The following is a 24,315-nucleotide window of genomic DNA, read 5'->3' on the forward strand; positions in this document are numbered from 1 at the left end:
CGCCTCCTGCTGGTCGCCCAGGGAATTAGCTCGCCAGCCTCCGGAGCGCTCTCTGCAGGCCGGTGTCCCGCTTGCCACTGGCCCCCATGTCCCTCCTGGACCCCGGAGCCCCTTTCCCTTGGGGGCTGCCCCCTGGCAGTATCCCCACAGTCTCTGGGTCTCCCCTCCCAGGGGAACCCCCAACCCCCTATCCCCACCTTGCCTCAGTCTTTGGCTACTGCCAGTTCCCGTCTAGCCCCCGCTCACTGGGGCAGACTGCAGTGTCCACGCCATTCATCACTGGCAAAGGGGGGTTTGGACCTGCTGCCTTTGCCTACCCCAGGCTACCCCTCTGTAGGCCCAGTACCTGTTCAGGCCTTTATCAAGGCCTGCAGCCATCCCCCATCGTTCACTGCTATTTACCTCTCTCTCCTGCCCAGACTGGGAAGGACTCGCCTGCAGAGCCGGGGCTGGAAGCTGCAGCCGTCCGATGCAGGTCGGAGGTGGCCCCGGCTGAGTAGAGGCTGGTGCAGGTGATGACCCAGCGCCTCCCTGCCTCCTCCGCCAGCAGTAACCGGACTTCGCATGTTTGGTCAGTAAATTTCACCAGACGCTGTCAGGTCCCTTCTTCAACAGGACTTCCCGGTCAAAAACCGGGCACCTCGCCACCCCGCTAATGGGGGGTTAAACAACTTGAACGTCAAACACCAGGGCTGACCCTAGGCCCAAGCCTCACAGTCATACAGCCCCCTCAGAGACACAAACACACAGACCAACACACAACTCACTAATTCCCTTTACCTCCATGCACCGGATCCACAGCTACGCCCTGCAAAACTCCCTTGCTTGCCTCTCCTGTTCACCTGCTGGGCTGACTCCTCAGTGGGAGGGCCTACTGTGGAGTTCGGTCTTTGGGGGTTGATTTTCTGGCCTGGGAAAGGGAGCCAGGCATTGGAATTTCGAGACTGGATCCTGCCAGAGAGCCAGTGACATGGGGACTAGGCCGTGGCGGTGTCTTGCTTGGGGAAAGCAAGATCAGGCCAGGAGCGGGGAGCAATGGGCCTGGGGTATTTACTGGAGAAGGTGGGACTTCCCCTGATGTAGGCAACTGCTGAGCCGTTCCTGGGGGTGAGGGGATGGATGTGCGCACAGAGTGAATGGGTCTGAAATGTAGGGGTGTGACGTGTGTACAGAACAAGTATGTGGAAAATGAAGCTAAACACATTTCATATTTCTTTTAACAACAAAGGGCCAGGTGAAGCTTATTCCATCAAAATGGCTCTTCCATGGTAGTTTGACGCTGCCAAAAAATATCGCAGCTTTGATGCAGCCACATTCTCAGTGACTCCTGTTTTCTTTGTTAAGGGCAGTGTCCACTTTTGAATGGAAGCCCAAAGAAATAACTTGACTCTCAAGGGAAGAACACCACCTTTTCACTGTAAAACCCCACATCTGCAACCTTTCCCGAACCCAATACTGATTTTTTGCACATTTCTCCTCTGTTATCTTGCTGTGTCACCACTAATGGAGCTGCATCCTATAGACTCAATAGGCTGTAGCGTCGCCTGTGATTACTAGTAGGGCCGAAGGGTCTGTTTACACTGCACCGGGGCTCGGACAGCGGGGCTATAAAGTGGCAGTGTAGCTGTTTCGGCTCCCTGCGAAGGGGGTGGGTCCCAGAGCTCAGGCTCCAGCCTGAGCCCAGACATCTACACTGCAAATTTATCGCCCCATAAGTCTGAGTCAGCTGCCACGGGCCAGTCGCTTGTGTTTGATTACAGTGTCGACATACCCAAAGGCCCTGCAGAATGCTCAGTATAGTCCCAGACTGTATTACCTTTTCAGATATCTTCTCTAGGGCTGAGGGGAGGACAATATGGATTTCCCCAGGCCCTGCCCCTAGAAATTCTATGATCTATCATTAAAAAGTGGAGACACTTTGATTCTATTACAGGATTTTTTCCCCCCCGAATGTAATCGTGTCTTAACATGAAATCACGATGCTGTAGATGTCTGTGTATATGTTATTTGTGAAGGGCAAGGAGCTGATACCCATGTGTATGAGGTACTATTCGATACATTAAAAGGTATGTCTAGATCAGTGGGTTTCCTCCTGTGGTGCGCAGTCCACAGACTATGTCTAAGATTTCCAAAGGGGTCCGCACCATCATTTGAATTTTTTTAGGGGTCTGCCAGTGAAAAATGTTGAAAACCTCTGGTCTGGACTAGATGTAAGCGGGGGAACGATCTTGCTATTGTGGGGAACTTTACTGGCTTATACACTACCCCGGTGAAGTGGGCTAGTGAAAGGATCTGAGTCCTCGCTCCCACTTCCTGTACCCAGAGGCTTGCCTGACCTCAAGGGCTCCCCTTCCAGTCTCCTGTGTGGCAGAGTCCTTGTAACCCCCAAAAGGCTGGGCCCAGGAGTCCTGGGGGGCTCAACCCCCAACCTTGTTGTGGTCACTTAGGGTAGGAGCTAGGGTGTCTCCACTCCGGGGTACCCTCTCCTCACTGGACACTTCCCTTCCCTGACCCACTGATCATTACATACTGCCTAGTTTGTTTATGAGAAGGTCATGCGAGACAGTATCAAAACCTTTACTTACTAAAGTCAAGATATACCATGTCTACCGCTTCCCTGCTATCCACAAGGCAATTTGTTCTTGATCATTACAAACAGTTCAAAGCAAATACAATTTATTAAACAGCAACCAGCGTTAATTGGTTTGTGAAGCATCATTCTCATGCATGGAAGTTCTGAGCATGCAATCCCAGGACAGTCAGTGGGCAGGCAGGTGGGTAAACTAGCTCAGAATTTGGCCTATGAGCCCACCAGTTAGAAATATCCTCTTCTGAGCAAATCTGATAGGAAAGTGACTGAGAGATATAGACATGGGACCCCACAAACTGCGCTGTTACAGAGTCACCTGGCCGAGACACAGATTAAACCCATCTACGGTATTCATGAAAATACTCCGACTTAGCTCATTTCTTAAAAGTCTTTTACTGAAGTCATCAAAAATCGGTACAAAAATTCTAGCTTGACTGGAATACAAATAACTCTTATCTAATGTGCACCCATTTATAGCTCTAGCACTGTAAGACAAATCCCACCTGGAACAGAACTATGAGCTTCCATTTTGATCTACTCATCGATAACGTGTAATCAAAGCTTGCCCAAGCAGGTACCAGCGACACTCCCTCCATGTTCCTGGTTTCCCTTTGGAACGCTGGCAGCATAGCAGGGCGGCTTTGGATCTGGCAAGTCCCATCACCATGATTTGTGTTAGAGAGAAAAAGTGCGTAACATGAATAGGACAAGTTAGAAACTGGCAAACAGCTTCAGAGCAGCAACGTGGACCAGGATGACGGATCCTCCAAACAGTGAAGAGCTCAGAACACCGGGGAAGGCCAGGCCTCTTCTGGTAGCTGTTAATAGGAAAAAGCAGATCAAAGAATTGATAGGAAATTATTTCACACTGACAGAGATCCTTAAAGCTGAAACACAGGTTTCCTTCCCAACAGTTGCTGAAATCTGCTTATTTCAGAGAGACATTAATTCATTTCCCCTCAGCAGGACACTCCAGCCTGGGACATTCACCTCACTGGCGAGATTTCACCTGCTTCCTCCCTCCTCAGCCTGCTTGTTCCTATGGTATGAATCACTGGTGAGCACGTTTCCCCCAAGACAGTTCCAGAGGTTCAGATTTGGAGCTTGTTGTCTGCTGCGTAAGTGTATTCCAGTTATGAGTAATAAAGACATGAGTCTGTGGAAACTGGCCACAAACACCAGTAACACCATTTCTCTTGGGGTTTTTTTATTGGCTTTAGGGGGAAATGTAGAGCTGGGCAGAGAAAGGCCATTTCATTTTGTGGAGGATTTTGATATTTCAAAATTTCATTTTGTTCTGATTTGAAATGAAAATGAAAAATTTTGAAATTCTCCACACAAGGGAAGGGAGCGTCAGCTCTGGGGCAGTGCACCAAGCAGGCTTTCCCGGGGTTGGGGGCACTGGAAGTCCTGGGGTCCATGATTCCTAGGCAGCCCTATTGTCAAATTTCAACAAGAAAATGTTTCATTGAGATTTCTCTGACCTGCTCTGGTAAAATAGTCCTGTTTAGTCCTTTGGGAGGATGTAGTTCCACTGGGGCTAGAATGGGTCTAGTTATGAGAGGAGGGAGATGGAGATACACTTGTGTTGTAGGGTTAGGGGATGAGTCTTCAGCTTATAGTTCAGGACACTGAAGATGACTCTTTAGTGCTCGAAGGACTAATTCTCCCCACATGTTCCATTCTGAAATCAACTGGACTTAGAATTCATTGAGACCTGAAGGTGCTCAGATACTAGTCACGAGGGACATATGAGAAATTGGATAAATAGAGAGAACCTACAGTTAAACCCACTTATTTCTCAACTGGTTTCATGTGACATGTTTGCCTGGTGGGGTTGCTCTTGGCTCTGCACTTCAATACACAGGGCAAATTATTTTCAAAACAATGTAAAGAAAAAGATTCTTTCTTACCAGAGTTGTAAGCACATGCTTGGTTCTTCTCTCCTACGGTACAAACAGAGAAGGTCAATGAAATGGGACCTGCCCAGGTAGAATTTTCAACTTCACTCTACTGTTTCCAAAGAAACATAGGAACTGTTGGATTGGATTCCACCAATGGGATCCATCTAGCCTGGTATCCTGTCCCTGATTGAGGTGAGGGATACATCCCCAGCTGCCTCGGGGAAGCTGCAAGAAATCCCCAGTGAACAATTCTGGAATTACCGACACACAAGGGAAGTTTCTTCCCCAACCCTGGCAGTTAGTGACGACCTTATGTCCTCAGGCCTAAGGAATTATAATCCTTTTAAAAACAATTCTTTTATTTTATATAACATAACTGTGGAGATTCTCACTTTCTGTATCAATGGCTAATTCTTTTATTGAATTCTACTGAGCTCTTGATCTTATGGAAACCATGTGGCAATGAGTTCCACAAGTTAACCCTGCATTATATAACAGGACATTTCCTTTTACTAGTTAACCAATGTTGCCTTCTGTTTATTCTTGTTTTATGAGAAAGGGAAAATGGCACTCTCTAATTTGCCACTGTCTCATTTATTATTTTGTATATCTCCATCATGTTTCTTTTTATGTGTCTCTTCTCTTAATTAAACCATCCCAAGCTCACCTTTATAAATCTCTCCAGACTTCTCATCATTTTCAACACTTTTAGAGCCAGGGTAATCAGAACGGAACCTACTATCCCAGAGAAGGGTTCATATAATGGTGGTATAATATCTTCACATTATTCTCCATCACATCATTCCTTATGTTTGCTAACATTTTATTTGCTTTATAGACCTAGCAGCACATTGAACAGAGATTTTCATTGAGATTTGCACCGACTCTCCACAATGATGGCCCGGTCTCTTTCTGAGCTGGGACAGCACATTAAGAATCCAGTCACACTATTCCTAACAATGTGCGTTACCTTGAATGTGTGTCGGTGAATTTCACCTGATGTTGTGTTGCTCATTCACCCAACTTGGTTAGATCTCTCTGAAGTACCTCACCTTCATCCCTAGTCCTGACTGCCCCAAATAATGTGCTATCTGAACGCTAGGCCACCAGACTGCTCCCTTTTCCACATTGTGACACTTTGTACCTCAGGATAACATCCAGCACCCCCATGTTCATCCTTGTAAAATGATTGTGTGGTATCCAATGCAAAGTTTGTCATGTCGGGAGTCTTCGGAAGGCTCATGATGCACTGAGCATTGTTATAGTGATGTTATAGTAATGTTATAGGTTATAATTTCATGTATATAGATATGAGGCTGAAAATGTATCCTCATGGCTTAAAGCAAGCCCAGGAGAAAACTCTCTAAGAGCAGAGGGGCAGTTCACACCTCATCAAGGCATGTATGGGACAAACCCATCCCAGCCTCACAGGAACAAAGGACACTGGCCTAGGCAGCAACAAAGGATCTGTTGGACTCTCGAGTGAGTCACCCCCCTTCCCTTGGTCAGTTTGGGACTGCGATGAGGTAATGCTCACCTGACTCTGAAGGGGGTGTGTGGCAAAGCCAAGAGGGAAGAAAGAACATGATAAAAGGAAGAGATGTTTGCCAAGCTCTCTCTCTTCCACCTCCATCTACAGACACCAGCAGCAAGCAACTGAAGCGCTGATGAAAGGGGAGAGCCTGGCTGAAGGGCAACCAGCCAGCCTGGGGTGAGAAGCATCGAAATTTGTAAGGGCTCTGAAAGTGTTAAGATCAGCTTAGAATGCATTTTGCTTTTTATTTCATTTGACCAAATCTGACCTGTTATGCTTTGACTTATAATCACTTAAAATTTATTTTTGTAGTTAATAAATCTGTTTGTTTATTCTACCTGAAGCAGTACGTTTGGTTTGAAATGTGTCAGAGACTCCCCTTGGGATAACAAGTCTGGTACATATACATTTTTTTGTTAAATTGACAAACTCATAGAAGCTTGCAGCGTCCAGTGGGAAAACTGGACACTGCAAGACGGAGGTTCCTAGGTTTGTGTCTGGGACCGGAGATATTGGCTAGTGTCATTCGGTTGCACAATCCAAGGAGCAGCTTACATGCCAGAGGCTGTGCGTGACCAGCCCAGCAGTGAAGGTTCTCACAGCAGAAGAGGGTAAGGCTCGCTCCCAGAGTCAAGGACTGGAGTGACTTAGAAGATCACCGGTCCAGATAGCACCAGGGGAACATCACACACAGCCTCTGGGTTTGCTGTGCCATGTCTGAGGAGCCACAGCTGCTCTGCCAGGGCTCCTGTGGACTCTGTACGGGGCGTGTGTGTGTTAAAGACTCACAGTGGTTTGGGGCCTTCACCTGCCTTTCTAGTGCTCCCATCGCCATGACGTCTAGGCACCTTCTTTCCTCAGTGAGCACTTGGGACCCAGTGTCCACCCACCCCAGCCCAAGCCCTCTCTGGCAGCAAGAGTCATGGCAGCCTGTCTCCCCCAGCCCTGGGGGCAAGTCCCCAAGTCAGCGTCCCTCTCATCAGCTCTCCCTGAAGTGGGGTTTTCAAATTCACCACAGCAAATAGCCCCCCACAAATATTTCTCCTGTTCAGCCCAGTACTCACCGCAGTTAAAATAGCTGCAGGCCTGGTTTGTGCTGTGGAGGATGATGTTATTCCCTTGTTTTTTGGTCACCTTGAATATCTCATGGACTGGGATTAACACTTCTTCTTGGTCAGGATTATATGACATGGCCTGGATCTTCACACCAAAGCATGTGCGGATGGTAAAGACTGTGGTCCTGCCAAACTCCTCAGCCTTCTCTTTCTTAGTAGATGAAGAGGCAAAGCGTCCAAACCTGATCTCACCCGATCCGTCGTACATGTAATTAGTGCCCCGGTACAGCTCCATTTTATTCGTCTCATCACACTTCCCTCTTAAGAGCTGCAAAGCTCTTGTCAAATAATAATGAAAGGCTCTGAACTGGAAATTGGCAATGGAAGCAGTTTGAGATCTCTCAGTCCCATTCACTGCATCGTTAAATATAGTTGGAAAAGTTTTGCCGTTGTATGGCCTGTGGTCAGTATAGGCTACTATAGCTATTCCATACTCATCCTCAAAGTCAGGGGGAGGAGGGGGAGAAATTGTTATTTTCACACTGTTCCATTTTTTTCTTGCATTTTCCCACAGCGGGCTAAACGGAGACATTTCCAAGTCTATCTGTGCACGTGCAGTTCTATTCATTTCTTCAGCACATCCTATATATTGATCATCAAAAGCATCCTTCATCATGCTCAGCTCCTCCTGACGTTCTGCCTGGGAGAATAAAGGAGACATACAATCACATTAGCATTTGTGTTACAATAGCACCTAGAGGTCACACCCAGGATTGGGGCCCCATTGTGCTCAGCCCTGTACAAACACACTAAGAGATGGTCTCTGCCCTTAGGGGCTTACCTCTAAACAGACAAGACAGAGGAAAGCGGGGGGTGGGAACATATAGGCAGAATCCTCAGTGTGTTGCTTGGCAAATGTTATGTTGGCGCCCCAATTTTTTTTGGGGGGGGGCGGCACACCCGAGGACCAGCGAGCCCTGTAATCATTGCAGATGCATTTTTAGTTTACTGGGGTGGGGAGTTTGTTAGTGTCATAGATATATTGTGTGCAGGTGGGGAGGGGGAGGTTAGGAAGGAAGGCAGGAAGGGATACATTAATAGGGAAGACAAAGCCTGGGGAACAAGGGACATGGAAGGGCGGGAGCTAGGAGGGACTGAGATCCCAATCCACTCCCACGGGAATATCTAGAAACTACCTCCATTTACCTCAGCGAGAGGCAGCGGGTTGCCATCTCCGTATGCCAGCCATGCACTGCGTGCTCCAGGGCTGGTGGTGCCCGTGGGAAGGTTCAATCCAGGATCCAACCCCCAAATGCACATGGAGGGAGGCAACACCATTGTGGTGGGTTGTATAAACCCCACACTGGTTAACCAGGGGTTAACCGGAGTCTGAGCCCCTTTAGGCTGCGGGGTGGCACCTGGAGGGGTGTTAGGCACAACTGGTGATCGAACCCAGCTAGGGACATCCGCTCTTGTGCTAAAGGCAGACAGAGGCCTGGAGCCAGAACTGCAGGGTCCACAGCCAGGAGGAGGCCTAGGAGGCTGGGGACAGTGAGTTGCCTCTGGCCAGGAGGAAGCCGGGGGCAGTGCTGGTAAAGCCTAGGGGGTGTTTGGACTGGAGTTTGAGGGGCTGCAGGGAGAGGGGGAAGACCTTGGCAGTCCCTCTCCTGGCAGTGCAGAGTGGAGCGACCTGAGGGGAACAGGGAGGCTCCTGCAGGGGGAGGAGGACGCCCGAGCCAGGCAGAAATTGGTTTAATTTTGTTCTTTTGGTTTGGGATTGAGTTGGGGGATTCCCCGGGGGAGCCCTGCGAGCCCGGCCCTGAAAGAAGGGTGAGCCGGGAGAGGCTGTGCGGGCTGGAAAAAGCTGTGGTAGGAAGATATCCATGGAGGCAGCAGCAAGGAGTCTGACGGAGCAGACCTTGGCTGCTGGTCAGAGGGTCCCTGGACTGGAACCACTGTGGAAGTGAGTGTGGGGCCCTGATTAGACAAACACCTGTCCGGGCTGGTCTCGGTGCACTTGGTCTGGCCTCAGCACACAAGGCTGCACTAGATGACCTCTCGTGGTCCCTTCCAGCCCTGCATGTCTATGGGTCTAAGGCAGTATGGCTGCCTGCAGAGCCTTGAGCAGAAACACGAGAAAACACAAAGTGCTTCCCTGGCAAAGCTCAAGAGTTTACCTGAGAGATTCCCAGGCAGGTCTGAAGACAGAAGTACGTCAAGGGGATCAGCAGAGGCCTCAGCATTGTTCCAACTTCCCCGGTGCGGCTGCAGGAGAATCCATCAGGAACGTCAGTGGGGATTTGGGGGGAAAGAACACATCAAACCCAAACATCCTCCCAATTGTGTCACTGTGATCCGTTGTTCCACATTCAGTAACTGGGATTTCCCAGGCGGGAATTGCTAATTTCACAGATGGCAGCCCAGCCATAACGGAGGCGGGTTTGACCCTGAAATACAGTTCCCAGCTGGAGGGGTGGGGAGTAGTTGTGGGGAAACTTGCTTTCACTTCCTAAAGGACTCTGGGGGTGGAAATACTGTACCTTCTGCTGCTGTGTTTACTCGAAAGTGCTGTTAAAGTGTTGCACAATACACAGAACCCAACAGGCCAAACAGGTCTGTCAATCGTATCCTAGATCAGCGGTTTTCGAACTTTTGTACTGGTGACCCCTTTCACACAGCAAGCCTCTGTGTGCAACCCCCACCCTATAAATTGGTACAGCAGACCACAGCACCCCACAGCTACATTGGTGCTGGAGAGATGTAGCTATGGTGAGATTTGTATCATTGACTTTTTTTGCATTTATAATTTTTATTAATTTTTCCAAATACAACAAATAGACCAAAATACCAGATTCATCATAATACAGACAGTAAGTAAAGGGGGTCAGCCAAAGGGGGGGAGAAGCGACATATCTATCTTCAGACTCTGCATTAATCACAGAGCTCTAAGAAGTCAGCGCAAAGACTGCAGAATGCAGTCGTTGGTTGGCTCCGAGGTCGGCCATATCACTGAGCCAAGCATTAACGTTTGGTGGGGATGGACTTTTCCATTTTTGCAAGATGAATGTTTCAGCGACCAAAGCAGATTTGTATCACTGGCTAAACCACAGTCCAACCCGCTGTCTAGAGATGAATGCAGCACAAGTGTCTGTAATGAGGTTAATGAGGAGTAAGAATTTAAAGCTGTTACTAGACCTGACTTCCCCGAGTGGCTGCGATTCCCTGGCAGGCTGCTGACCCAAGCAAGAGATGGCTGCAGACTAAATACTACAGCTGCAAATGTTTATACCGCACGAAACAGCCTGTCTTTAGCTAAGAAACCTCCCTGTTGATGTTCACTTTCAGAATTAATGGAATTGTTTTTAGCAATAAGGGCTTGAGCTAAATCTCACTGAAGCCAATGGAAAGACTCTCACTGATTTCAATGGGCTTTGGATCAGGCCTACACAGACTCAAAAGGTTACTGTGATCTAGGGCCAGGGCTCCTGAGTATTCCCAACATCACCTATTTCCAAATGTGTTCACAAAACTATCACCTTTTTATCCTGTGAATCCTGTTGGAGATTTTTTTTACCTCCCTGAACCAGATGTTAAAGCCAAGTAAAGACTCCAAACACACTGGTATTTTAGGGGCAACAGCTTACTTAGAAACCAAGGGAAACAACATGTAAGTGCAGGAAAGGTTCTGCTATTGTGGGAAACTTTCCTGGCTTATACACTGCCCCTGTGAAATGGGCTAGCCCTGGGGTCGGCAACCTTTCAGAACTGGTGTGCCGAGTCTTCATTTATTCACTCTGATTTAAGGTTTCGTGTGCTACAGCTCTGCCCCCAGGGCAGGTCTGCTCTCTGGGCTGCTTCTCTGGTTCTCTCTGGCTGGCCCGGCTCTGCTCCCCAGCTCAGCTCTGGCTCGGGCTCTTGCTTTCTCCTTAGCTCGGCCCCACTCTGTCTGACCCAGGCAATTCCAGCTCACCTGGAGGACGGGACCCCCCTGGCCTCCTGACTCCCTGATTAGCTGCCCGGCCTGTCAATCAGGCTGACCTGGAGCATTGGCCTCTCCCCATTGTTCCTGGGGACTGTCAGTCTCACGCTCCTGATTTCCCATTCACCCTTCCCCTTTCTTTTGGTACTGGGAGCTAGCAACCATAACCCCCACTGCGTTTTAGTAAGGGGCCAACAGTCCCCTCACAAACACATTGATAACGTTTTTACACTTGGATTGGAAAGTTGGATTTGCTGGTTTGGGGGTAAAAGTGCAAATTAATTAGAATTCCAATAAGCCCAGAGAGAACGCTGGAGTGTGCCCCGTGCAGTGAACTAGATTCTCTTTCTATCACTGCCTGTCAGACCAGCAGAACTTCAAAGGGTAAAACACAGGGTATAAAAGCAGTCCGTGACTGGACTGCAAAACTGACCAGAATGCTGGCTATGGGTTAATCTCAGTTTCTTGTTAAATACAGAGTTACCAAACTAGGCAAAACATATTTTGTACCCAATAAAATATGCGTTAACATTCAAGGACAGGGGGTGGGAGTGCAGGGGGGGTGAGGGCTCCAGCTGAGGGTGTGGGCTCTGGGGTGGGGCCAGAGTTGAGGGGTTTGGGGTGCAACAGGGAGCTGGGGCAGGGGTTTTTGGGGGCTGAGGGCTCCGGGAGGGAGTTTGGATGCGGGAGGCGACTCCAGGCTGCGGCAAGGGGTTGGGGTGCGGGGTCCCCGCAGGACTTACCACAGCTCCCAGGAAGCAGCCACCAGGTCCCTGCAGCCCCTAGACACATGGGCAGCCAGGGAGGCTCTGCACGCTACCTGGTGCCTGCAGGTGCCACCTCCGTAGCTCCCATTGGTCGTGGTTCCCAGCCAATGGGAGCTGCAGAGCAGACCCTGGGGACGGGGATAGCACATGGAGCCTCCCTGGCCGCCCTTCATCTAGGGGCCGCAGAGACCTGGTGCCCACTTCCGGGAGCCACACAGAGCTAGGGCAGGTAGGGAGCCTGCCTTAGCCCTGGGCCCCCGCTGTGCCACCGATCAGACTTTTAATGGCCCGGTCGGCGGTGCTGACCGGAGCCACCAGGGTTCCTTTTCGACCGGGCGTTCCAGTCGAAAAACGGTTGCCTGGCAACTCTAATCATAAGCCAATACTGGAAAATAACTTGCTTATGAAAGTTTGTGTGGTCACTACCCTGGGTCTTTATGTTCCTAGAGACTCTAAATCTGAAGCAAGTAGCAGAGGTGACGTTCACTCTGTTTAGCATGAAACCGTAGCCACCAGAGCCGAACCCACAGTGGTGTACCGCCACAGTACAAAATTCACTTTAAATAAAATAAAAGGCTACAGAATGGCACCAACACATGGCTCTAGAGAACACAGAAAAGGCAACAACAAAAAAGACCAGCTTAGATAACAAGGGAATGGTTTACTTGAAACCGTAGCCACCAGAGCCGAACCCACAGTGGTGTAACGCCACAGTACAAAATTCACTTTAAATAAAATAAAAGGCTACAGAGTGGCACCAACACATGGCTCTAGAGAACACAGAAAAAAGACCAGCTTAGATAACAAGGGAATGGTTTACTTACTCCTATTTTTGAAAATCAATTGATAATCATGCAAATAGGAGAAACCTGTCATGCTCACAGTAACTAACAGAGGGAACTTCCTGCTTTTGCTTATGTTTGCTATTGCATTTATTGTGTGGTTTTGCTTGTGTGTCTATGTGATGTAACGACTGAGCTCAGGAAAAATGTAAAGGGGAAGTATCCTCTTATTCATACTGCAAGTATTGAGAATAATGAAGATGTTTTATTGAGAGTAATATTTAAGGGGAAGATTATCATAGAATGGTACCAAATAACTAAATAGCAGTTGTGTGTAAGGGACCCAGCATTCATGTGCGGGTAGAAACCCTATCAGGTGTGGCAGAGTGAGTCAGATGGTTCACCTTCATTAATCACCTCCCCACACTTGTTAATAAGCTCAATGGAGGGGGTCTGGATGTGGGGGGATAGACCTCAGTAAAGGAGGCTGGGTGTGGGGGGGTCCAGATGCTGGTGGTTGGGGCTTGGTGGGGATACGGGAGCAGGTGGCTTGTTGAGATGGTCCAGGTGCAAGGGGAGTGGGGCGTGGCAAGGAGGTTCTGGGTGCAGGGAGGGTGAGGCTTAGCAGGAAGCTCTAGGTATGAGAGGGTCTGAATGCACGGTGGTTAGGTGGATGGGGGAGCAGCTCCCCATACAGTGATCCCTCCCCTGCAGCTGAAGAGCGATGGGGGCAGGAAGCAGGTGGAGGGGGGGGAGCAGGGAAGAGGAGAGTTTGGCGAGCTTCCTGTGTCCTGGGGGAGAAATCTGGGGGTGGGTCTGACCCAGACCCGGCTGCCGTGCAGAGGAAGAGGAAGTCCCGTCCTACCCAGTCCAGCCGGGACTAGCAGCTGAGCCCGGCACAGGGTAGGAGCCACCAGCTGGATCTTCTCCAGTCCTGCCCCGTACACCACAGTGATTTACCTCTCTGCTGGCTGCCCTGGGCACCCAACACATACTGCTGGGGAGAGTCACATGACTGCTCTTCTGGCTTCCCTTTGCTTCCCTGTCAGAAAGTCATTTTTCTGTGGAGAAGCAGAGCAATCTGTGGGGGACATGAATCCTGCGCATCCGCAGTGGTGCAGGATTCCCTCAGGCGTACATTAAACAAGGTCAGGTGCCAATTCAGGCAGTCGCCCTAATGGCCCCACAGACACCCCTCAAGACCTTTGTATGGGACTACATTGAAACCTATGGTGGAGTGTCAGCAAAAACGCTGAACTACCAAATCCTCAGAGATCACCCAGATCTATGGAACTTAAGGTGTTCCATTCTGAGAAAGAAAAATTAAAGAGAAAATCTCAGGAGGTGGAAGAAAGGGACGATGTATCCATTGTAGGTAACACTTTAGAAAGAAAATTGAGAAGGAAAATAGAACAGTTGGATCAGGCACAACGAGCCTGATCCCAGGAGAAAGGGATTAGTGAGAAGTTAAGACAGAGTAAGTAAGCCAGACATGTCACAAACCCATCCGCAATCAGACTGCTTATTACAAGAAACTCGGGGAACTATAGATGTTGCTGTGAAGGCCTGTAAGGAGGCAATCCTAGATATTAGGACCTCTCAGGAAAGATGAAAGTCTTTGCAACCTGAAATTCCAGCAAGTAATTTCGATACCTTTAAGTCAATTGAGTCAGAAGGAAAAATGAAAAGAACAAGTGACATAATTCATTTTGAAGCTGATATGCCCATTGTACCCCAAGCCACTTTAGAGCCAAAACCAGAATCTCTACTGAAACCTACCAATACCCCACCATCGGAAGGTGCAGGCACCTGCCCCAATCAAGAAAAGGTAGAAAAGGTTAAAGCAAAACTCCCCACCTAAATTGTCCACTGTAGAAGCTGCCCAAACACGGGAGACACTGGTTCCTTTGAAAAAAGAGGCAAAGGAAATCCCACATATGACTGTAAAGGAGGGAAAAAATCAACTTCTAAATCGGAACCTTCAGGATTGAGTCGTCATGTCTCTCCAATCGCAGTGGTAACAAATGTAACAACACTAAATGCCATTGCAAAATTGGGAGAGCGAATGAAAAAAGGAGCTCCAGTTGCAGCAACACTGGGAAACAGCAGTAAAATTATTTCACTTAGAGAAAAAGAACTTGGTTGAGATTTCACAGTTAACTGTAGACAGATCTTTGTGAATAATTTCAAGAAGGAGAAAGCTCAATTGCACTTGCAACAATAGCTTCTAAAAGAAAGGCATGACAAAATTTAGCCCAGTAGCCTCTGCTCTAAAACAGCTGTTCTCAAACTTCATTGCTCTGCGACCTGCTTCTGACAACAAAAATTACTACATGACCCCAGGAGGGGGGACTGAAGCCTGAGCCTGCCAGAGACCCGCTGTCCCCCTCCCGGGGGTCCCAGGAGGGGGCGATCAGGGGACAAGGAGCAGGGAGGGTTGGATGGGTTGGGGGTTCTGAGGGGGGCAGTCAGGGGGCGGAAAGTGGGAGGGGGTGGATATAGGGCGGGGGACCAGCCTGTTTGGGGAGGCACAGCCCTCCCTACCCGGCCCTCCATACAGTTTCGGAAAGTTTGCCCACCCCGGTCTAGTTCATCCCTGACAGGTGTTTGTCCAACCTGCTCTTAAAAAATCTCCAATGATGGAGATTCCACAACCTCCCTAAGCAATTTATTCCAGTGCTTAACCACCCTGACAATAAGGAAGTTTTCATTTCATATTTCCATTCTTTACAGAGTCCCATAACTGCTGTTCTGTTTTGCCTGGAATCAGTGTCAAAGCCAGGCCTATACTGCAATTACTTGGATAATCCCATTTACCTTTTTTAAACTAGCAGTCTATAAACAAGTTCCCAAGGGAAGTGATGGAAACCACATGCCTGGGGCCATTTAACAATGGAGGAAAAGAGCACTGGAAAATATAGGGAACAAAATAAAATACTTCAGGAAACAATTCTGCATAGTGCCCTGGGAATTGACTGGATGGAATATCCTCGCATGGTTCCAGCTCCCCTAGCAATGATGTTATGCAAAAGCCCCTCGCTACTGTTGGTATATGTAGGGTTAAGTAGAGACCTGGGAAACTGCTGGTGTGCTGACATGGTATTAGGGGGCAGAAACACGGGCATGCACTGTTTCTGCGCTTGATAGATAAAGTGTTACCCCTCTCCCTTCCCTTCTGCTTGTTAAGGATTGATAAGCGTTGCAGCTGCATAAGGACTGTGGTTGTTTAAAGGATCCCCTTTGTGCAAAGAGGTGTTATCTCCTCCCACTTCCTTTCCCAGCTATATAAATGAGATCGGGGTCATGGCCCCTTCCTCCCTTCCCTGAGAACTGCTGATCAAGGGAATTTGTAATTACTGCAAAAAAATGTATCTTCAAGGTAAAATTGTCTGTAGAATATGCTCAATGCTGTAAACAGGAGCAGGGATAATTATATTCAGTATATAGTTATTAATATTCATTGTATGGGTGTTCATATTACTCAGTAAGGGCTTGGGGGGTGTTGTAGTAAATGTAGGTATTTACATACTAACTCAGATAAAAAGAGTGTGCTGTAACTAATTCAGTGCTTACTCGACAATTGGGTCGAGGGGAACAAGTACCGCAATAAAGAAGCCCGTTTACTCAATCCGCCTCTGGGTCAGCCTGCTCATTTTCTAACAGCTACCGGGCAGCTGAACTCTGCCTAACCCTCTACCTTCGGAAAGGAGATACAATCTAGGTTAGTAGGACAGATCTGTGGCTAGCCACGTGTAGAAATATCGTGGGAATGTATGCGCAACTGTGCATAGGACAGAAACTTTCTGTACCTTAGGGCTCAGATGTAATAGGTTAAGCAGGGGTGCAGAGGAAGTGCAGATCACACACTTAAATGACAGAAGTCTTTGGTTTCTCCGTTCCCTTCCTGTGCATTGTGACAAACAAGTTCTGTATCTTGTGGCTGAGATGTCGAGATATGAAAACTTTTAAGCAGTTTCCAGGTTCTCAACTGAACGAATATCTCCTGGGAGATTCACACCATCCCATGATCCTCTACTGTTACTTCTGTTAGTTACTCCAGACTTTGTTTTCTTCCCCTAGAGCAAACATTTCGCTCCTAGCACAGAGGTGTCCCAGTTCTGCAAGCTAGTTCTGTCAAAACCAGTGTTGCTGTCTGTTCACACCTAACTTTGCAAAGAGAAATGATGCAACAAATTCTGTGAAGTGTCTCTGCAACAGCCTCTTCATTCGCTGCCGCCTCCCTGCGTCTCAGACTCCTGTCACACAGGTGTGCCTGTAGCCTGACGTTCAGCCAGCAGAGAATGTTGGATCTTTGAAATGGTTTAGAAGAAAAGAACGGTTGCTTATCTTACAGTTACTGTGGTTCCTTGACTCTTTGTCTGTGTCAGGCACTGCTTCCTGGTAGCAAGTGTAAGGGCCACTGGCCTGGAAAATGGGCTGCTGAAATGAAATGACCTTTTGCCTTAATGTATAAGCTGGGTGGCAAAGGAGGTAAGTGATGGAGAAAGTCTAGCCTAGTGGCTGCAGTGGAGGTCATAAGAACAGCCACACTGGGTCAGACCAAAGGTCCATCTAGCCCAGTGTCCTGGCTTCTGACAGTGGCCAGTGCCAGGTGCCCCAGAGGGAATGAACAGGACAGGGAATCATCAAGTGATCCATCCCCTGTTGCCCATTCCCAGCTTCTGGCAAACAGAGTCTTTGTCTTGTGAAAATGGCTTTAGGTTGGACATGAGGAAAAACTTCCTAATTGTCAGGATGGGTTTCCCAGCTTCTGGCAAACAGAGGCTAGGAACACCACCCCTGCCCATCCTGACTAATAGCCAATGATGGACCTTGTGACACATGGCCAGAAAGGGATAAGTAGCTTGCAGGCTAAATGACCCAGATTCAACCTTTAGAGACATGTTAGAAAAGTATGTAAATGGTAATTAGGGCTATTCCATGTTAGATAGGCTAGAACTTTGAAATGCAAATCTGTATTGTTAGTAAATTAGAGGTGATGCTAATTGTGTGTTTACTTATATCTTGTTAGATGTTAGCCATGTAAACACAGTTCCTGTCTATTACTATAGCTATTGATTCAGAGATCAAAAGGGAATATTCACATTTAGATGAATCTTGGGTGAAATAATGTCATTGTCTATATGTGTCTTTAAAGTTTGTGATAAACTGCTTAATGGATAAAATACCTTATGTTAATCCATGTAGTTAATTACTGGTGATGTTTGGGAAACAGAAGGTTACATCCAAAGCCTATTGTTCACCCAGGACTGTATGGTCAAGAGGCTGCCAGAAAACCATATAAAAACTCTTGGGACCTGGTCCTTTTCTCTCGGATCTGCTTGATGCTTTACGCAGGGGACGCTTGAGTTGTAAGACTGAGATCTCCAGTCCATCTGGATCATCCTGAATATGGATATTGGACTATAACTATGGACTAATTCTGAAAGAACTCTTTGCAGCTACGAAGCTCACCATGTCTACTATGAATCTGATCTCAGAACTGTATTCATGTGTGTATGTATACTGATCTTTTAACCAATACTCTCTCTCTTATTTTTTTTAATAAATTTTAGTTTTGTTAATAATTATTGGTGGTAGGCATATATTTGGGTGAGATGTGAAATATTCATTGACCTGGAGGTAATGTGTCTGATCCTTTGGGATTGGTAGAACTTTCTTCTATGGTGAATAAGATTTTCAGTAATCGTCATCAAATTTGATTTGGGTGTCTGGTTACAGGCCTAAGGCTGGGTTGCTTTAAGGGAGCTGTGTTTTGGTTTCTGGGTAACAGGAAGGTATTGTAGAAGCTGTTTTGATGCTAACTTGGTGGATCTAAGTAATGGAATGACCATCAGTTTTGGGGATTGTCTGCCCCATTTTTTGCAATTTGCCCTAATTGATTAACCTCAGTGCAGCCCCCTGGCACTGCAGTCACAGACCTGTCCTCCATGAATTTATCTAGTTCTTTTTTGAACCCTGTTATAGTCTTGTCCCTCACAATGTCCTCTGGCAAAGAGTTCCACAGACTGACTGTGCGTTGTGTCAAGAAGTACTTCCTTTTGTTTGTTTTAAACCTGCTGCCTATCGATTTCATTGGGTGACCCCTAGTTCTTGTGTTATGAGAAGCTGGTCGTAGGGTCAGGACTGGGCCAAGGGCAGCCATGGAACCAGGGTTCGGGGTCAGGCCAGGACCAGAACCGAGATCAGAGTCCATGGACAAGCCAAATCAATATCATAGCCGGAGTCCATGTACTGGCCAAAGTCAAGGCTGGGCAGTAAGTGTCCAAGTGTCCAGGAGAGGGGCCAGAAGGCAGAGACAGGGCGGGAGCTGGTCAGTAACAGGGCTGGAGCAAGGCTGGAATAGGGCAGGGACAAGTCTGGAGCAGCTGGAACAGGGCTCGGGCAAGGCTGGTACAGGAACCAGATCAAGAACAAGTTGGGAGCCTAGAGAGTCTATGACACTGGGAGGCAGGAGGGTTCCTGGCCAGGTGGTGCTGTTCACAGAGTGACTTTGCAGCTCTGGCAGGGTTGGGAAAATACCTGAGCCTGGGGGTCTCTCACCTGGGCTCTGGTCAGGGATAATCTGTTGCCGCATGCCTGAAAGCTGAGTCCCTGCAGTTGGAAAGGTAAGTCGGTGCAGCTGAGTTGTCACCACCCGTATCTAAAATACACATTTTAATTTTAATTACTAGGGTAAAAAGAACTTGCTTCTAAAGTCTTCCTGTCCTTTCTGTCCATCCCTTTCTCCCCTTGAAGAGAGCCCGTTAAGGGACAACACCCCTTTCCTTCCAGATAACTGGACAAAGAGTTTCCCTTTCTTTACTTCTGACTATCTGATGAGCTAGTTTTAAGAGACCCCCTCCGGCAAAATCAGTACCTAGTCAGATATAAAATGCTCTGTTATGCCTAAAATCTTTGGAAACATATTTTTTAAAGTTGATGAAATTTCATAAACATGTCTATTGTTATGGACACCACACAAAGTAAATTAGTGTTCCCTTTTCCCAAAAGCAATGAACATTATTATGAACACCCTAAATCTCTGTGACTGATTAATTTAAAATAATGTCTTTGTTTCAGTGAGTTAACTATGTAATAATCTGGAATCATTACTTTATGAAGGCTTAAGAGTACATTTAAAATAGTAAATCAGCTTAGAAATACTGATTAAGAAAATGTAAAACAGAGAAGAGCTGCAGCATGTATCCCATAATATTGAATGTTGGATTCAGCAAGACAGATGACTTGCCCTTACTACAAAGTTTTTGCAAATAAATCTCTGACAAACTTCAGGGCATATCAAAAAACCTGTGACTGACATTTTTTAGTCCCAAGTTTAGTGCTTTTCATTAGGTACCTTCTGCATGTCCAGTCTTCACCCATCTAGTATGCAGTGGAAAACATGCTCCATTTTCTTTAGAAAGAAATTGCTAAAGAGTGTTTTTTTTCAAATGTCATTTGCTTCACTCAGGGTTCAGGGATTTGGCTAGAAGGGGGTGAGCAGGGTGGGGGAGGGAAGAGAGGAGAGAGATGGGGAGAGGGCGGGGCCTGGGCAGAGTGGGGCGGGGCCTGGAGTAGAGCAGGGGTGGAGTACGGGCAGGGCACAGGCAGAAGAGGTGGGTGGGGAGCTAGCTTCCCCATGTGGCAGCTTCATCCACCACCCATGACAGCAGGTAAGAGCGGGTCAGCTCCTGCAGACCCAGCGCACAATGTAGTGTCCTTAGGCAGGGGCCGTATTCACAGAACCGAATGCGCCGGCGCCGCACATCCTACATGAGGGAGAGGGTACAGGGGTCTCCACCACTGTGAGGTGGGCCGAGTGGCTCGGTATCCTTTGCTGCCTCATCCCTCCCCCCCGGGCTCTGAGTCTGGGCTGCTGTCTGGAATAGAGGCACTGGGGGATAGGGGCACTGCTTAGGGCTCCATAAAGCCAAAGGACGGCCCTGGACAGGACAAATGGCGACCTGAGGGACTCAGTCCAGGAGCAGGAGTCAACATGGGTGTGAGGCTCCCCCTCCAGGTCCTCTGCACACTGCAAACACAGGAGGGGAGGCAGGGACCCACCCCCTCATCCTGCCCAGCAGCGAGGGGTTGCGAGGACCAGGGGCAATGGCTGGGGAGCACGGGGTAATGCAGGGCTGGGGGTATTGAGGGGTCACAGGGATACTGGGAGCCAGTGGCACCGTCTAGGCCCTCGCTGACGCAGAGCAGAATCCAGAAGCTCAACAGGAGCTGAAGAGCGTTTTGCTGATCAGAAATTCATATCTTATGTCTGAGGCCTGGGCCGGGAGAAGGCCGGGGCTGGGCTGGGGGGACTCTTAGCCAGCACTGCCCCTTGGAAGCTGGGTAGCACGTCATGCTCTTCCTGGAAGCGTGAGCTAGGATTGTCAACTTTCTAATTGCAGAAAACTGAATACCCTTGCCCTTCCCCCAGCCCCACCCTTTCCCCAAGGACCTACCCCTTCTCCGAGACCCCTCTCCCCACCCCTCCATCCCCACCCTGTCGCTTGCTCTCCCCCACCCTTGCTCACTTGTGTAACTCTTCTGCCCATCTGAGTTGGCAGCAACAAGGGCCGGGTTCAGTATCTAGGGGTTCCGTTTCATTAACGCAATGCAAAACCGGCTTGAGCCCCTACCCAGTGACCTGGGACAATTACATACCACCCCCCGGGCACCTCTAAGAGGCAATACTTCCCCTCTCGCAAGCACGGAGTCTGAGTGTAGCAGAAAATGTTTAATAACATGAGGTAAACGACATCAGCATTACATTGGGAAAACACCACAAACAGGATTCATAGCACAAACCATGAGCAAAAGACCCACCCCCCAAAGTCCCAAAAGTCCAACACCCCAAAAGTCTCTTGAGTCCAGCAACCCCAAAATCACCCAAAAGTCCAACAACCCAAAAGTCTCTGTCCCTGGTCAGTGCAGCCCCAGAGTTCAAAAGTTTATCTGTAGAGTCTTACCTCCCCCGCCAGCCTGGGTGAAAATGGGGGGAAGAAAGGGGCACACGGGGTATTAAGGGGCACCTTACATAGTCCAAGGCCAACTGCCCCGCCTCTCCATGGGGTTCTGCTGCAGTCTTCACCACAAGCCACTCCACTCCACCCCTCCAGCAGTCCTGTGAGCTGCTCCAGCCATCCCGCAAACTGCTCCACTCTGCTCCCCATCACATAGACTGCACCAACTGTCCCACAAACTGCTTAGCAATAAATCTTCAGGCTCCCCCACTAGTTAACACAGCACTCAGTGATCTCAGCTCATAGTGATTTCAGCTTGTAGTAGGGGAGTCCCAGTGCTAGTGTACTATTGACCCAAAATGAATTCAGTATAGCCACCTGTAATTAGACTCATAACAGAATTAAAATTAGCTCTGCTATTTAACAGTGGAGAGAGACAATAGTGCAATTGGTGTTCCAGGCCCTCAAAGGGTGCCCATGCTATCAGGTACAAATACCTATCCCCAGCCTTTCTCCATTCACTAGGCAGTGTAACCCATGCCCCTTGTCTAGCAAGTGCTACTTAGTTACTGGTGAGTCCCTCTGTCATACAACAGTTCCACTGGCCTTGATTCACAGAATCAGGGTAACAACACTTTATTCTTCCTGCCCCAGTAACAGAGAAACTGGGGATCCCACACCAGCCAAAGTAACCACTTTCAGTTGCTGTTGTCCCAGGCTAGGTGGGTGGGTGTGCCTATGCAAACAAGATCAGCCCCTGAAGTTCTTTTCCACCCTCACCATAATTCACCACCAGATGTCAGGGTAGAGCTCATCCTGACTCTGCTTACATTCACTCATTTTCACCTGGCTGGGGCAGGGGGGTTGCAGTGTGGGAGGGGGTGAGGGCTCCAGCTGGAGGTGCGGGCTCTAGGGTAGGTCCGAGGGGGTTGGGGTGCAGGAGCCATGCCGAGCAAGGCACAGAGCCTGCGTGCCCCGCTGGCACTGCAGATAAGTGGACTTTTAGCGGCCTAGTCAACGGTGCTGACCGGAGCCACCAGGGTCCGTTTTTGACCAGGCATTCTGGTTGAAAACCGGACACCTGGCAACCCTAGCAGGAACTCCAGCTGTAGCCTGCTCTGTGGCTTTGCTGCAGTGGTGGACCCAGGAGTCCTAGTACCCACGCCTGTGCTTATAACAAGAAGCCCACACTCCTGTACACGCAGCCAGTGCAGCTGAAATAGTGCTTAGTTGGACAGTTCACCCTTTGAGCAGCAGGGGCCAGCACTGCTCTTCCTGTGCCCAGGGAGCCGGTTCTCCCTGTTACTGTGGGAGCAGCACATGGCCTTGAAGGGGAGGGAGGAGTTAGTGCCACACATGCTCTGCACTACCCTGATTCTAGGCACAGCCTGGTTATTCATTGAGCCTTCCTTACAGTCCCCCTTTGTTCTCAAACACACTAGATATCAGGGGGCTTCTGGATTTTGGTAATTAACAACCTGCCCATGGGCAGTGGGTATCATAGCTCAGGGGAGGCTAAGCCTCCCCAAACAGCCAATCTGCCGCCTTTGAGCACCAACGCCTGCGCTGTGGCCCCACCTGCATTCCGCCAAGGCCCCGCTCTTCCCCCAAGGCCCCCTTTGCTCAACCCCTTCCCATCCTTGCTCCACCCCTTCCCCTATGGCCCCTCCCCCCACCTGCCACTCACTGAGTCACTTCTCTCCTCCGTGGCGGACACGAGGAGCGAGCGGTGACAACGGGCGGGTGGTCCGAACAGGGAGGGAGCCAAGCAGCTCCATACCAGATGAGAGGAGCGAACAGTGAGCGGACAGTGGGGGGGCCAAGTGGGGAAGGGGCCGAGCGAGAGTGGGGTCTGGGGCGGAGCAGCGGTGGGGCCAGGGGAGGAGCGGGGATGCAGTGTGGGTGAGCCTGCAGGCAGAAGGGGCAGGGCCATGCGTGAGAGAGGCAGGACAGGGGGCTAGCCTCCCCAAGGGGAAGCTTCACTCACCACTTATGAATCTGCCCTGGAGTTACAGTCCTAAAATGGAGGCAAGTTAGGGGCAGATCTCGGTTCCCCGTGAAGGGAGGTTCTGTGCATTCCCATCTCACACATGTAGGGGCAGCGGTGGGGGTGGGGACCTAGGAAATTCAGGTGCCCTACAAGAGAGTCACTGCATTAGGCGATGCAGCTCCCGTGTTTACTGGTCAAAGCAATAGGAGAGAGGTGTGGTCTGGTGCTGGGAACACAGGCCTAGGAGCCAGAGCTTCTCCCAGTGACTCCGTCCTTGGACAAATCACTGAACTGTTCTGCCTCAGGTTCCCCCTCTGTCTAGTTAGCAGCAGGGGATTGACTAGTGACCCCTTTGCAGGGCTCAGCTGGGAGGGGTGCTCGCACTCTGAGCATTGTGAGCATTGGGTGGGGGAAGCAGAGAGGGTAGTTGGGAGGGAAGAGGGGTCCCAGATCTGCCCAAGTGCAGCACACTCCAATGAGTATTTCTCCTCTTGCCAGGCACCCATTCAAAGGAATTCTGATTAGTCCTTTATTTCGCTCTGCATGTGAACGGGGACTGCTGCACCAAGGAGAGATCAGACCTGACACAAAGACCTTTGTGTCAAGGCAGGTGGGATGACAGAGAGCACAGGACAAAACAGAAGAGGGTGCGACAGCCAGAGCTTACATCGTTTGACCGAAAGGCCTAGTAATGATTCCTGGCACTTTCCATCTTGAAGCTGGGACTGGATGACAGGGGCTGGATCACTGG

General features: G+C 49.1%; 1 protein-coding gene across 1 annotated transcript; it reads right to left on the reverse strand.

The window, feature by feature from the left end:
* Positions 1-2,967: 2,967 nt before the first annotated feature.
* Positions 2,968-10,364, reverse strand: LOC101946846 (ecto-ADP-ribosyltransferase 5). Its single transcript, XM_065581853.1, has 6 exons — positions 10,279-10,364; positions 9,261-9,348; positions 7,093-7,783; positions 4,504-4,536; positions 3,255-3,408; positions 2,968-3,190 (listed from the first exon to the last, which is right to left on the reverse strand). The coding sequence occupies exons 2-5, from the start codon at positions 9,324-9,326 to the stop codon at positions 3,302-3,304; spliced, it is 897 nt and encodes a 298-aa protein (XP_065437925.1). The 5' UTR covers positions 9,327-9,348; positions 10,279-10,364; the 3' UTR covers positions 2,968-3,190; positions 3,255-3,301.
* Positions 10,365-24,315: the final 13,951 nt, after the last annotated feature.

This window comes from Chrysemys picta, chromosome 1 (genome assembly GCF_011386835.1).
Source record: "Chrysemys picta bellii isolate R12L10 chromosome 1, ASM1138683v2, whole genome shotgun sequence".
NCBI lineage: Eukaryota > Metazoa > Chordata > Testudines > Emydidae > Chrysemys > Chrysemys picta.